This window comes from Atractosteus spatula, chromosome 17, assembly GCF_055471065.1.
Source record: "Atractosteus spatula isolate fAtrSpa1 chromosome 17, fAtrSpa1.hap1, whole genome shotgun sequence".
Lineage (NCBI taxonomy): Eukaryota > Metazoa > Chordata > Actinopteri > Semionotiformes > Lepisosteidae > Atractosteus > Atractosteus spatula.
In genome coordinates, this window is record NC_142722.1 from 3,885,711 (window position 1) to 3,899,357 (window position 13,647).

General features: G+C 52.1%; 1 protein-coding gene across 1 annotated transcript; it reads left to right on the top strand.

Moving 5' to 3' along the window:
* The first annotated feature begins 3,601 nt into the window (after positions 1-3,601).
* Positions 3,602-8,782, top strand: LOC148818845 (radial spoke head 14 homolog). The gene is made up of 4 exons (XM_088935932.1): positions 3,602-3,695; positions 6,601-6,826; positions 7,673-7,809; positions 8,544-8,782. The coding sequence occupies exons 1-4, from the start codon at positions 3,602-3,604 to the stop codon at positions 8,780-8,782; spliced, it is 696 nt and encodes a 231-aa protein (XP_088792058.1).
* The last annotated feature ends 4,865 nt before the right edge of the window (positions 8,783-13,647 follow it).

The following is a 13,647-nucleotide window of genomic DNA, read 5'->3' on the forward strand; positions in this document are numbered from 1 at the left end:
CGGAGCGCCTGGCCTCGTTATGATTTTAATCTTCCATGTTCCTGGTTCCACTTGCCCGTTCCCTGTGTTAACTGTCTTTGTCATGGATGACAAAGCCGGGTGTCATGGACCACCTGGCTTTGGATTATGGACCACGCCCCGATCTTCCCTTCTGGACTTCCTTGAAATCGTTAGTCTACTCCGAGCACCGGATCACTCAAGTCACCATCCCCTGTCTATCATCCCAACCTTACCTCGCTGTGCCTTCCCTGATGTCCTTCTCTAGTCACTTCCGGATTATCATCACGCATAGGGTCTTTAACAACACACTTCCCGGGAGTCAGACAGTTCAGGCACATCACTTTTGCCTTGGAAAAGTGAAACAATGGTGGGTTTTTTGAAGCAGGTGGGGACCATGGACTGTGACAGGGAGGAGTTAAAGATGTCCATAAACACTGTGGTCAGCTGGGCTGCACATGTCCTCAGGACGCGGGGTGGTATCCCGTCAGGCCCTGCAGCCTTATGGATTTTCACCCTGCTTAGAGGTTTAACGCTTTAACACTGCTCCCTTTCAAGCATGGCCCCAGCACCAACCCGCAATGGCTGCTGTTAGCGTGACAGAAGCTTCCTCCCAAACAGAGGTATTCTGATAAATCATCATATATGCTGACAGCAGTCCAGAACAGAGATATGCAGGACAAGATGGACTTTCCCTATCACTCCACTCCTAATCAGTAGTCCTGCAGAATCCCCTCGTGCTCCAATCCCGCTGCATTCAGGCTTTGAGGATGGTGTTGGTCTGGGGTGCCGGCTAGGGTACCGGCCTGCTGTTGTAGAGACAGATATCTCACTCACAGATGAGCCCCCCTTCCCTCCTGCCTCCCTGAGTCGTGACAATCAGGCCTCTGGGAAACTGACAGCTAAATTAGAAGGACCTGATTTACATGCCTTTCATTCCCAAACCTGAGGCCGCTCCCAGCGGAATTGCCCAAATGTGTAATTAAGCAATCAGGAGGTGGAATGCGTTATTTAATTAACTAAAGCAGGGCCCATGCAGGACGCTGAAGTGGCAGGGTTACTAGCTGAGTGCAGGCCTTCCTGTGCAGCACAGGTGCTCCTGCACTGCAGTTACACCTCACAGAGCTGAAGACGTCGTCACCTGTCAGGCTCTGTGTGTCGGACCCCCGACCTCTCCTGCCTGACAGAGAATACAGATAACAGGCATCACCTGCCCCCACGGCCACACGGATCCCCAGCGCCTGGGAGAGAAGCCCCCCACCTTCAGCCCGGCAGGATCACAGTGAGCCGCGCTCCGCCGCCTGGCCAGGTAGCTCTCTCCAGGCGTGGAGAGGAGAGGAGTTCCCTCCGGCCGCGTCATTCCTTTGCCATCCTCCCCTTTGTCACCAAAGGTTGAATGCTGTGGGCCAGGGCTGCGGGATAAAAGGCTGTGGGATTGTTTCTTTGTTTCCACTCTTGTGTTTCTGACCTCAGCGCCTTGCCTGGTGGAGGGGGGCTGAGGGCCGAGAAGCAGAGCATTGGGTTTCCGGTGGGAGCAGAGCGGACCGCAGCCCCGGCCCTCCCCTCCGAGGGGCGCTGCGTCTGCACCGGGCCTTCCTCACAGAGCCCGTCCTGCAGCACAGGCTGGGGGTAGGCCTGCCCAGACGAAGGGGGGCTGTGTTACTCTTCTCAAGGGAGGGGGGTGTTCTCTCTTCAGTGGCCAGCACTGTCTGTGTCTGATTACAGCAGTCATAAGCAAGCAGATTTCCTCCATATGAAGAACTAACCACATAGATTCTCTATGTTGGCCCACCAGGTAGATGCATCTGCTCTGACCAGACTATCCTCCTCTCCTCCCCACATGTCCTGATGGCGCCCGGGCTGGGCACCCTCCGAGCTGGATGCTGCATCATTGCCATGGATCCAAGAGGGACATCGTGGATATAGCTATCGTTTAGGAGGATTTAGCTGGTCTACAGAGAACTGTAGTACTAACTAACTGTAGTACTAAGTACTAACACACAGAAGACATGATGGATGGATGGATTAATACCCTCATTTATTTCTTTTTTAAAAGTAATATAAAGTTAGCATGCCCAAAGGGGTTGGGTAGCCAGTTGACCTTGGACCCCTAGAGGTTTTTTTTCTCCTTACTAAGGTGTTTTTGGTTCCTCTCCTCCATTGTCTTCTGGTCTTTTCTGTTCTGTATTCACAACATGTAGGGTCACTTGCTATGTTAAGTGCCTTGGGGCAACCTTGTTGTGAAAAGTGCTCTATAAAAATAAATTGAATTGAATAGATAAACCCAAAACCTGTCTAATTCTCTCAGGTCGTTAATTTACCCCAGACCACATCCGGAACTTTAGGGTCCACACATTCCCCCACTTTTTGAACTTGCCCACTGACAGCACATCTCTCTGATTGTGGGTCACTGTGCAGCAGGCAGTCTATGTGGGCCTAGAGGACTATGGGAAATCATGGCTGCCGGGGTCAGCTGGCTGTTGTCATGAGGGCTCTGGGTCATTGTCACTGTCAGCCTCACATGTCCCTGAAATCCTTTCCCACCTGCACGTGTTCTGTGTTTTTCTTCTGACTGCTGTGAAGATCTTCTAGAAAATTATTTAATTAATTTTGATGTTCTTTATTTGCTTTTGGCCTGGTGCCCTGTGTGCATCTGGACCACACCCTCCTAGCGCTGGATAGGCACCCGCTGTGTGCACTCCTGCTAACAGGTCTCCAGGGGCTGGGTCCTGTTATTGTGTTTTCAGCTTCCGTAGCTTGAAAGCAAGTAAGATTTAAACTGATCGATATGTGGCTTATTGAAGTTCATACTTTCTGCTTAACCTTTATGCACACTGTTCTGTGCGTAATATCCTGTTGAGTTTGTCTGGGCAGATTGCTATCTGACAATTCTTGCTAAAAACAAAAACTTCAACAAAAATACCCTTTTAGAAACGTTGCCTAAACAGACAGTAGACAGGTTGCTTCGGCAGAACCTTTCTGCCTTGTTTGCAGTATTACTGTCCTTCCCGTCCTCATTACTGCCAGCGTCAGTGTCACATACCAGGGGCCTGCTAGCACCCCCATACACACTGTATACACCCCCCACACACGCTGTGTACACCCCACACACACACTGTATTCACACCACACACACAACACACACACACACACACACACACACACACACACACACACACACACTGTATACACTCCTCAAACACTGTACACACTCCACACACAGTGTACACACCTCACACACTATACACACTCCTCAAACACTGTACTTACTCCTCACATACTGTACACACCCCAGTGTCCATGAGCCAATGGTGTTTTGGAGGTGTTGAATTTAACACTGTGCACTAATGGATGTTTACCACAGTGAGTCTTCACTCGTACCAGGGCTTGTCCACTAGTGCTGGCCATGTGCACGAGTGTCCGAGTGTCCGAGTGTCCGTCGCGCCACTGGGGCAGTTCTGCGCCCTGGCCCCGGCCCCGCCCAAACATCTTGTGACTCCGGGAGGGAGAGAGGGAGACAGAGAGAGGCGCTGCATTGCGTGCCGACACTCAGGGCTGGACAATGAACCTCTTTGAGGATCAACATGATGAAAAACAGCACTGAATGAAAGCACATGTGATCGTCATCCTCGTCTGTGTGAATGTGTGCGAGTGTCTCTTGCAAGTCACACAGAGCGCCTGGGGGGGCGGGGTTCAGGGCAAGCATCGCAAGACTGTCCACACTTCCGCGGATCCGAACAGTCCATCCATAGCAGAGCCTCCCCCATCCTGATGGGCCGACTCGCGCTCTGCAGGGATTGGAGAGCAGTGGACACACTCTGGAGTGCTCTGTCACCCTGGTGTTTTTGTAGTGTAGCTCTGTACTCTCTCACTCTGGAGTGCTCTGTCACCCTGGTGTTTATAGTGTAGCTCTGTACTCTCTCACTCTGGAGTGCTCTGTCACCCTGGTGTTTATAGTGTAGCTCTGTACTCTCACTCTGGAGTGCTCTGTCACCCTGGTGTTTAAAGTGTAGCTCTGTACTCTCTCACTCTGGAGTGCTCTGTCACCCTTGTGTTTATAGTGTAGCTCTGTACTCTCTCACTCTGGAGTGCTCTGTCACCCTGGTGTTTTTGTAGTGTAGCTCTGTACTCTCTCACTCTGGAGTGCTCTGTCACCCTGGTGTTTAAAGTGTAGCTCTGTACTCTCTCACTCTGGAGTGCTCTGTCACCCTGGTGTTTTTGTAGTGTAGCTCTGTACTCTCTCACTCTGGAGTGCTCTGTCACCCTGGTGTTTATAGTGTAGCTCTGTAATCTCTCACTCTGGAGTGCTCTGTCACCCTCGTGTTTTTGTAGTGTAGCTCTGTACTCTCTCACTCTGGAGTGCTCTGTCACCCTGGTGTTTAAAGTGTAGCTCTGTACTCTCTCACTCTGGAGTGCTCTGTCACCTTGGTGTTTAAAGTGTAGCTCTGTACTCTCTCACTCTGGAGTGCTCTGTCACCCTGGTGTTTTTGTAGTGTAGCTCTGTACTCTCTCACTCTGGAGTGCTCTGTCACCCTGGTGTTTAAAGTGTAGCTCTGTACTCTCTCACTCTGGAGTGCTCTGTCACCCTGGTGTTTTTGTAGTGTAGCTCTGTACTCTCTCACTCTGGAGTGCTCTGTCACACTGGTGTTTAAAGTGTAGCTCTGTACTCTCTCACTCTGGAGTACTCTGTCACCCTGGTGTTTATAGTGTAGCTCTGTACTTGCAGTCTTTGTAGTCCTGCAGTCCTGCGGGGGCCGGGCAGTAGACCAGACAGGGCTTTGTTCTGTCCCTTCGACCTCTCTACTGCTCGGGAATTTTGTGCTGCACTGTGTTTCTGCTCCTGGCCTTTTAGGCTAATGGTCTAAGTTGATTTTGAGGACTAATAGAGCTTGAAAGTAGCAGTAATCGTGTTCACTCTCTGTCCTTGTCCTGCCTCTCCCTGTCTCTCATGACCTGGCAAGGCAGCCCTGTTTTCTCCTGACACAGCTGTGCTCAGGGCACAGCAGAAACACAGGGTGAATGGAGTACTTGTAACGCTGTAGGAGACGCACAGAGACTGACCATCTCCAGGCAGATTCCTTACTGAGATCAGCTGGCCTGGCTGACACACACATGCAGTGACATAGTTCTGCTGCTGTTGATGGGGACCCAGCTCCAATCACAGTGGGATTGCCTAGATTTCACTAGAATCCTCCAGGTGCCGGTGCCATGTAAGCTATCTGTCCATCTTCTCTCCACCTGCCCTGTGTGTCTGTGCATCTGTGTGGCTGCTGTCCCAGATACTCTGTGCTTTCTGTCTCTCCCGGCCTCAGTGTGTGGTGAGCAGGCCCCGTCTAAAACAGACACGCAGGACACAGCACGATACGTCTGAGACAGAGCAGAGGAAGAGACTGGGGGTGAAGAGAGAGAGGGAGAAACAGGGGAGGAGAAGGGATCTAGAGGGGAGAGGGGGAAGTGGTGTTTAGTGTTTAATTGGAGATGAGGAGAGGGGCTGTGTGTTCTCTGCACGCTTGCCTGCCTCCCATCTCTCTGACCTAGTTTTCAACACAGTGAATTATTCTCTCTCAGTCATACACATCTTTCTCAGGCTGGGAGGATATACAGTACACTCTCCCCCTCACTGTCCACACAACAGAGAGCTGACTGACCCTCCTCAGACCAAACTCATTACTCGCCCTACACACCATGTCTGCCTGTCCAGGATTTTAACTAATCAAAGGCTTTACAGAAGAACAACAGCAGCGTCTCAGACAGGAAATAGAACAGCACATCCAGGACACAGCTGAAACTGAATTATGGGAAAAGCTTTGACAGGAATATGAACCTCTTTAAAAAATGTGTCATCCTTTCAGTGAATAACTACAGATGTCCTGAAGAATATTCTAATTTTTCATGTTGCTGATGGTGGAGTGTGGTGTCCTGCTGTCTGTGTGAGACCTCTGAGAGGCGATTACGGCCATGGGGCTGTCGCTGTGTTAACTGGCCTACAACCGAGAGCAGTGACCAGCCCCCGGTCCATACAGCACCACCCCTCTCCCCGTCACACAGCTGAGTGTCTGTCTGCTGGTCTCTCGCTGGTCTCCCGATCTGCCTGTCCACCAGCAACCAGGGCTGGCAGTTCTTCGGGTTTGTAAACGAGCAAGAGAAACATCTATAGCTGAGCGCAGCTATGAAGTCGGGCAGACTTGGCCAGCTGCTGTCAGACTGCAGCTGTGTGCAGGGCTCATGGGGGTCAGGCCTCTCCTGCTGCCACCTTCACCCAGCACACAGCTCAGGACAGTGGAGTGGAGCCAGGACGCAGGGCCACACGCAGACTGCACTGCTGCGCTCCTCAGAGGCTCCCATTGGGAGAAAGGACCAGCTCCGCCCACAGCTCTCGCTCTTTCCATAGAAGGCAGTGATCCAACAGTACGTTAACGGCTTGGTTGAGCCTTCGTTATTTAATTGGACCTTAATGGATTGCGTGGCCCAGCTGCTGAGTAGACGAGAATGCAAATGGCCTGTGCCCCTTGAGAGGAGCCCTCCTCCCTGGTGAGGGTGTCAGTGCTCTGCCCTCCCCTGCTCTCCCTGAACACCTCCGTCTCTCTCCTCCCATCTGTGCAGGAGCGCTCAGCATCGTGGACGCGGGGCTGGTGCCGCGCCTTGTCCTGAAGCTGCAGGAGGAGTGTGAGGAGGTGCAGGAGCTGATCCTGGACACGCTGACCGCCTGCCTGCGCGTGGACGCCCTGGCCGCCCTGGCCAGCGATGCCGTGCTGGCGCTGAGGGACTGCCTGGCCCACCCCTCTGTGGGCATCCGCCAGCGGGCCGCCAGGGCCATGATCGGCCTGAGGTCAGTGCCCGCGCGCTCGTCCTGGTTGTTCTGGCCTCAGGTCTTCACTGCGGTGATCCCGACTCGGGCTGTGAGCCTGCTCTCAGCTGACTTGTGGGGTTAAAGCACGCCGCTGTTCCTCCACTCCTTCACCCTCCACTCTTAATTGGCTACATGAACTAATTGGTCTCTTTATTGGAGCAGTATGACTGCTCTTTGTGGGTCTGTAACAGATGACCTTATGAACTCACCGCACCCTGAGGCCAGGAGGAGCAGAGTTAGAGAAAGTGTGTGAGAGGGTGTGTGTGTGTTTGTGTCCCTGTGTGTGTCACACACCCTAGCCTCAAGGATCGGTCCCAGCAATCTGCACTCAGGCCACAGAGCGAAATCTGGGCATCTTGATTGTGGTTCTTTTTCTGTGGTACTTAAAACAAAAAGGCAGCCTCCCTCTGGCACACCCTTTTCACCCATGAGAGAATGTGAATTTTCCCCACACTTAACCAAGTCAGTGACTTCTGGTGTGGCTATTTACAAGGAACTGGTAACTGTATAGTGGCCTCTAGTGGCAGTAATTGTAACTGCCACTCCCTCTTGAGCCTGCCAGTGTGTGTATTTGTGTATAAATGTGTGTGAGAGAGTGTGTATATTTGTTTATCTGTGAGAGTGTGTGTGTATTTGTGTATAAATGTGTGTGAGAGAGTGTGTACATTTGTTTATCTGTGAGAGTGTGTGTATTTGTGTATCTGTGTGAGAGAGTGTGTGTATCTGTGTGAGAGAGCTCAGCTTGCCTGTGTGTGAGGCGTGTGTGATCCACCCCAGCCCGGCCGGCCTGCGCTGTGACAGGTCCTCTGGTTGTGCTCCTGGCAGTGTCCCTCTGGAGGGGAAGGTGCGAGTGTGCGAGGAGGGCGTGATCCCCGTGCTGGTGGGCCTGCTGAGTGACAGCCACCCTGACGTCAGCGCCAGCGCCGCCGGCTCGCTCATGAACGCGGCCATCACTACGCAGGGTAGGCAGAGCACCTGTCTCAGGAGCACTCCCAGCTGCGTCTCCTTTACCTGCTGGCCCTGTCTCTCTGCTGTCTCTCTCCTGTCTACTGTCTCTCCCCTGTTGCTCTCCTGTCTCTCTGCTGTCTCTCCTGTCTCTCTGCTGTTTCTCCCCCATCTCTCTGCTGTCTCTCTCCTGTCTGCTGTCTCTCCCCTGTTGCTCTCCTGTCTCTCTGTTGTCTCTCTCCTGTCTCTCCCCTGTCTCTCTCCTGTCTACTGTCTCTCCCCTGTTGCTCTCCTGTCTCTCTGCTGTTTCTCCTGTCTCTCTCCTGTTTCTCCCGTCTCTCTGCTGTCTCTCTCATGTCTCCTGTCTCTCTCCTGTCTCTCTCCTGTCTTTCTGCTGTCTCTACGATGTCACTCCCCTGTCTCTCCTGTCTCTCTGCTGTCTCTCCCCTGTATCTCTCCTCTCTCCTGTCTTTCTGATGTCACTTTCCTGTCTCTCCCCTGTCTCCCTCCTTTCTCTCCTCTGTCTCTCTCCTCTCTCTCATGCCCCCTCCTGTCTCTCCCCTGTTTCTCCCCTGTCTCTCTCATGTCTCTCCTCTGTCTCTCTCCTGTCTCTCTCCTCTCTCTCCCCTGTCTCTCCTGTCTCTCTCCTGTCTCTCCTGTCTCTCTCCTGTCTCTCCTGTCTCTCTCCTGTCTCTTCCCTGTCTCTCTCCTCTCTCTCACACCCACTCCTGTCTCTTTACTGTCTTGGCAGGGAAATATCTGGCCCTGCAGGCAGGTGCCATCAGGTCCCTCCTGGCGCTCGTGAGCAGCCTGCGTACTGATGTGTGCGCCAATGCCCTGCGCGCCCTCACCGCCCTGGCAGAAGCCCCTCCCGCACGGCAGGAGCTGCTGGGCCACGTGGAGCTGCTAGAGACCCGTCGCCATGACGCCAACGAAATTATCAGCCGTGCAGCCGCCACTGCGATCCGGGTCATCACCTGGACTCCCTGAACACCCCTGGCCACACCTGGACACTCACTGACCCACCTGAAGAGACACAAGACACTCTGGACACACCTGGACACTGACTGACACACCTGTAGAGACACTGAACACACCTGGCCACACCTGGACACTCACTGACCCACCTGAAGAGACACAAGACACTCTGGACACACCTGGACACTGACCGACACACCTGTAGAGACACTGAACACACCTGGCCACACCTGGACACTGACTGACCCACCTGAAGAGACACAAGACACTCTGGACACACCTGGACACTGACTGACACACCTGTAGAGACACTGAACACACCTGGCCACACCTGGCCACTGACTGACCCACCTGAAGAGACACAAGACACTCTGGACACACCTGGACACTGACTGACACACCTGTAGAGACACTGAACACACCTGGCCACACCTGGCCACTGACTGACCCACCTGAAGAGACACAAGACACTCTGGACACACCTGGTCACTCACTGACATACCTGAAGAGACACTGAACACCTTGGACACTCACTGACATACCTGAAGAGACACTGAACACCCTGGACACACCTGGACATTGACTGACACACCTGAAAAGACACTAGACACCCTGGACACATCTGGACACATCTGACTAATGTGACTAAGACACGGTGGGCTCACTTGTTTTAAAATCCATGAATTATTTTTGCCTCACTTTGCAAATAAACAGAAGCTGCGAGCAGTGTGGTGTGAAGTCTGTCCTGAGTCCCTGCTCTGTCCCAACCACAGGCCTCAGTCTCTCCACACAGGAAGGTGGAAGAGAGCTGCTGGTGTCTTGTCTCTGTGTTCCTGGCAGAGAAGGGCCTCTACAGTCTGTCAGCGAGTGAGAGAGAGGGGTTGCAGATTCACTACAGTAAAGACAAGGTCACCAGCCCCTACTAAACCCCCCATAACCAGCGGTGAGAGAGAGCCCTGCCCAGACTGCCAGCTCCGAAACACAAGAAACACAAAAATGCCAACATTAGGAGGAATTAAAATCAAAATTAGTCTCTTAGCTGTCAGCACGTCTTAATAGGATTTGGTGTAGAATGTTGCCCTTTGGTATGAGCCTGCTGTGCGCACCTGCAGAGCTCTCTGTGGAGTGTGTTAATGGAGTTATAACACAGTCAGCCCCAGCACTGCTGACAGGCGACCGGCCAGCGACCCTCTGAGAGGAACCACACCGCTGGAGAGGCCTGGGCTGTCAGTGGCTGTCCCCTGCTCCCTGTGGGAAGGACAGCTGGTCTACCAGTAGGGGGCACTCTCTCTCTCTCTCTCTCTCTGTGTTTCTCTAGTCTCTGCACTCCAGAGAGCAATCCCAGGCTTACATTATTGGAAAGCTTACCCCTGCAGCGAGGGCAGGCTCGTGGCTGGTGTGTACCTGGAGACACTGATTGTCCCCTCTGGTGGGGTATGTCAGCCCTCAGCTCCAGCAGGCAGGCTGCTCCCTGCTCCTCCTGGGACAGACCGAGTGACTGTGAGAACAGAAGCACTGTCTGTGCTCCTTGCTCCGGGGCCAAAGGCGTTCTGTTCCATTCCTCTTCCAGAAAATCACTGTGAACGTTTAAAGAAGCAAAATCAGCTGTGATGTCAACCAGAAACAAAGAAGCAGAACAGAACAAAACAGAAGCAAAGTGTGTTTTTGTCCCTGAGCAGGAGAACTGTGCAGATGAGCGTGTGTTGAGTGCTCTGGGTGTGCTCACCAGGCTCTGACAGAGTCAAAAGTGAGAACAGGAGGCACTTTAACAAAAGAGGGTGGGGGTCTGGGACAAGCTACCCTGATACCCTGGTTTCCTTTAAGACACATCTGGATGAGATCATCCTCCGATCAATTAAGTACTGTCGCCCAGTTGGGCTCAGTGGACCGGAAGGCTTCTCTTGCCTGTGATTGTTCTTAGGTACCTGATTTGGACCACTGTCTGAGCCCTAGCTTTTCCATTGACATTCCCTCTGTACCAGACGTTTCTGAATGTGGCCTACTTAGTTCAGATCAACTTACAAAAATGATCAACAGCCGCAAAACAACTTCTTGTTGCCTAGATCCCACCTCTACATCTTTACTGAAAACTTGCCCTCCAGTCATCTGCCCATTAATTGTCAACACCATCAACTGTTCCCTTTCCATGGGTGTGGTAACTTCAACTTTAATTTCAAGACTGCATCAGCCACTCCAATACTAAAGCATCCTGGCTTGGATTCTGATCCATGAACTGCAGAACACTTTCCAAATGACCATTCCTATCTAGGGTTTCAGAACCTGTGGTTGCACTTCAATTACAGGCTCACATGATAGTTAATGATCTGTTTGAACTGTTCCAGTCCAGTGTTAGCTCTAATCATAGCTCTGAGACTGCTCTTGTCAAGGTTGTGAATGATTTACTTATTGCGTCTGACTTGGGGGCTATAACTATTCTTATGCTCTTCAGACTTAATGCAGCTTTTGATAAGTAGCTCATTCAGTGTTGCTCATGTGCTTGCAGACATTGTTGTCTATCAGTGGTTCTGTTTTTAACTGGTTCCACTCCTCCTTGGCCTTGGCCCTCCTAAATTCCCCACGTCCCAGTCAATCATGCGCAAGAGCTTCACAGTAAAGGTTGCCGGCTTCCAGACGTTGTCAGGAATCTGGGAGTCACGCCCGATCCTCTCCTGTCTTTTGAGCCCCACTTGAAAAATTTAATGAGGACATTTTTTTCACCTTAGAAATATTGCCCATATTGGGCAGTTTCCACCAATGTCTGATGCTGAGTGCTGGATTCACGTATTTAGAACAAGAAGGCTTGATTTCTGCAACTCCTTAATACTCTTCTCAGTAAGCTGCAATTTGTCCAAAACTCTGCAGATAGACCACTAACTCACACCAGATGCTGGCAGCATATTACTCCTATACCTAAGTCTCTATACATTGGTTTCCTATAAAGTCATATATTCAATATAAGATCTTGTTACTGACTTTCAAGGCTCTAAGGTTACAATCTGGCTCCGTCATACACCTCTGAGCTCCTCCATGTCTACACTCCCTCCTGCAGGCTCTGCTCAGTGTCCCCAGGACTAAATCTCAGACTTTAGGAGATTGTGCTTTTTCTGGCACTGCTTCATTGGTATGGAATGCCTTCCGGAAACACCTTAACTGAAAACCCACCTTTTACTAGGGCCTATATCTGATTGCCCTATAGTTTATTCTGTATGTTCTTGTTTTAGTTTTTTCTTTTACTTTTTATTGTAGATTAGGTAGACAGATACACAGAGGAAGAAGGAAGTATGTCTGAAAGAAATTGTTTTAATAGTTTTAACCTTGTTTATAAGATGAAAGCTTCTTTGTTTTTTCGGTCATGGATTAAGACACAGCAGTTAATCCTCTGTAGCAACACAGTGTCTGTGGAGTGTGATGGGAAAGCAGAGCGCAGTGCAGTCACATTCCTGAAACCCTGCTGGTCCCTTTCTGTGGCTGCAGATGTGCGGAGTCTCTGCTGAGGCACAGATCGCCCCCTGCAGGCCAGATACCGCAACACATGTGCCTGCAGCGTGTCCATCCCCAGAACTCGCAGCTTTCTGAGTGTCTGAGTGGTCTTGTCAACCCACGCTCATCTGCTTGTCTTTGTTTTTCTTTGAACTGATGAAGATGATGAAGAAATGCTGGACACACTGTGTCAAGCTGTGACCATGTGCTCACTACTGCTAAGCTCCAGCATGGAGATACTTATAGGATCCCTTTAGACACAGCACAGCACACTCACCTTCTGTGTGTCTCCCTCTCTGTCCCTCTCCCAGCCCCTACCTTTCTCTTTTCCCTTCTCTCCTAGTCCCTCTTCTCTCTCCTCTCTCTCCCAGTCCCTCTTCCCTCTCTCCTCTCTCTCTCCCAGTCCCTCCTCTCTCCCAGTCCCTCCTCTATCTCTCCTCTGTCTCCCAGTCCCTCCTCTCTCTCCCAGTCCCTCCTCTCTCTCCTCGTCCCTCCTCTCTCTCCCAGTCCCTCTTCTCTCTCTCCTCTCTCGCCCAGTCCCTCTCCTCTGTCTCCCAGCCCCTCTTGCCTCTCTCCTCTCTCTCTCCCAGTCCCTCCTCTGTCTCCCAGTCCTCTCCAGTTCTCTCCATCTCTCCACTGTATTCAGAAAGTTCACCTGTCTGCTGCCTACACCCCATTTTTCCAAGAGAACATCTTGTTTACAGTTTCCCCAAGTAGTTCACAATAAATTAATACATATAAATAAATAAAATTGAATTAGGAGCACAAAGCTGTCCTCAGAGCAGTGTCTGTGCACTGGTGCCCCATGACACCCCACCTGACTCCCCCCCCTCGCTGTCAGCTGCCCTGATTTGGCTTGTAAAGCTCTTGCAGTTTCTATCTGTGGGGAGGGGGTGACTGGGGTGTGCGGAGTTCTGTCTGAGTGCTTGTCTTCTCTGATACTCGTATGAAATCTGCCAGCCAGCCGACAGCTCACTTCAGACAGCTGCAGTGCCCTGCAGGAGGCAAAGCCTCAGACCAGCGCTGAGCCCCTGTGAGCACCAGGCTGCTCTGAGCCCAGGAGTCTGCTCTCCACACAGCAGCCTCAGACCAGCGCTGAGCCCCTGTGAGCACCAGGCTGCTCTGAGCCCAGGAGTCTGCTCTCCACACAGCAGCCTCAGACCAGCGCTGAGCCCCTGTGAGCACCAGGCTGCTCTGAGCCCAGGAGTCTGCTCTCCACACAGCAGCCTCAGACCAGCGCTGAGCCCCTGTGAGCACCAGGCTGCTCTGAGCCCAGGAGTCTGCTCTCCGCACAGCAGCCTCAGACCAGCGCTGAGCCCCTGTGAGCACCAGGCTGCTCTGAGCCCAGGAGTCTGCTCTCCGCACAGCAGCCTCAGACCAGCGCTGAGCCCCTGTGA

Excerpts from the sequence above, each read along its gene's own strand:
- LOC148818845 (XM_088935932.1), top strand. The coding sequence starts at position 3,602 with ATGAAAGCACATGTGATCGTCATCCTCGTCTGTGTGAATGTGTGCGAG. Across the intron at positions 3,696-6,600 it reads CTGGGGGGGCGGGGTTCAGG|GAGCGCTCAGCATCGTGGAC; the intron begins GCAAGCATCGCA and ends CCATCTGTGCAG. Across the intron at positions 7,810-8,543 it reads CGCGGCCATCACTACGCAGG|GGAAATATCTGGCCCTGCAG; the intron begins GTAGGCAGAGCA and ends CTGTCTTGGCAG.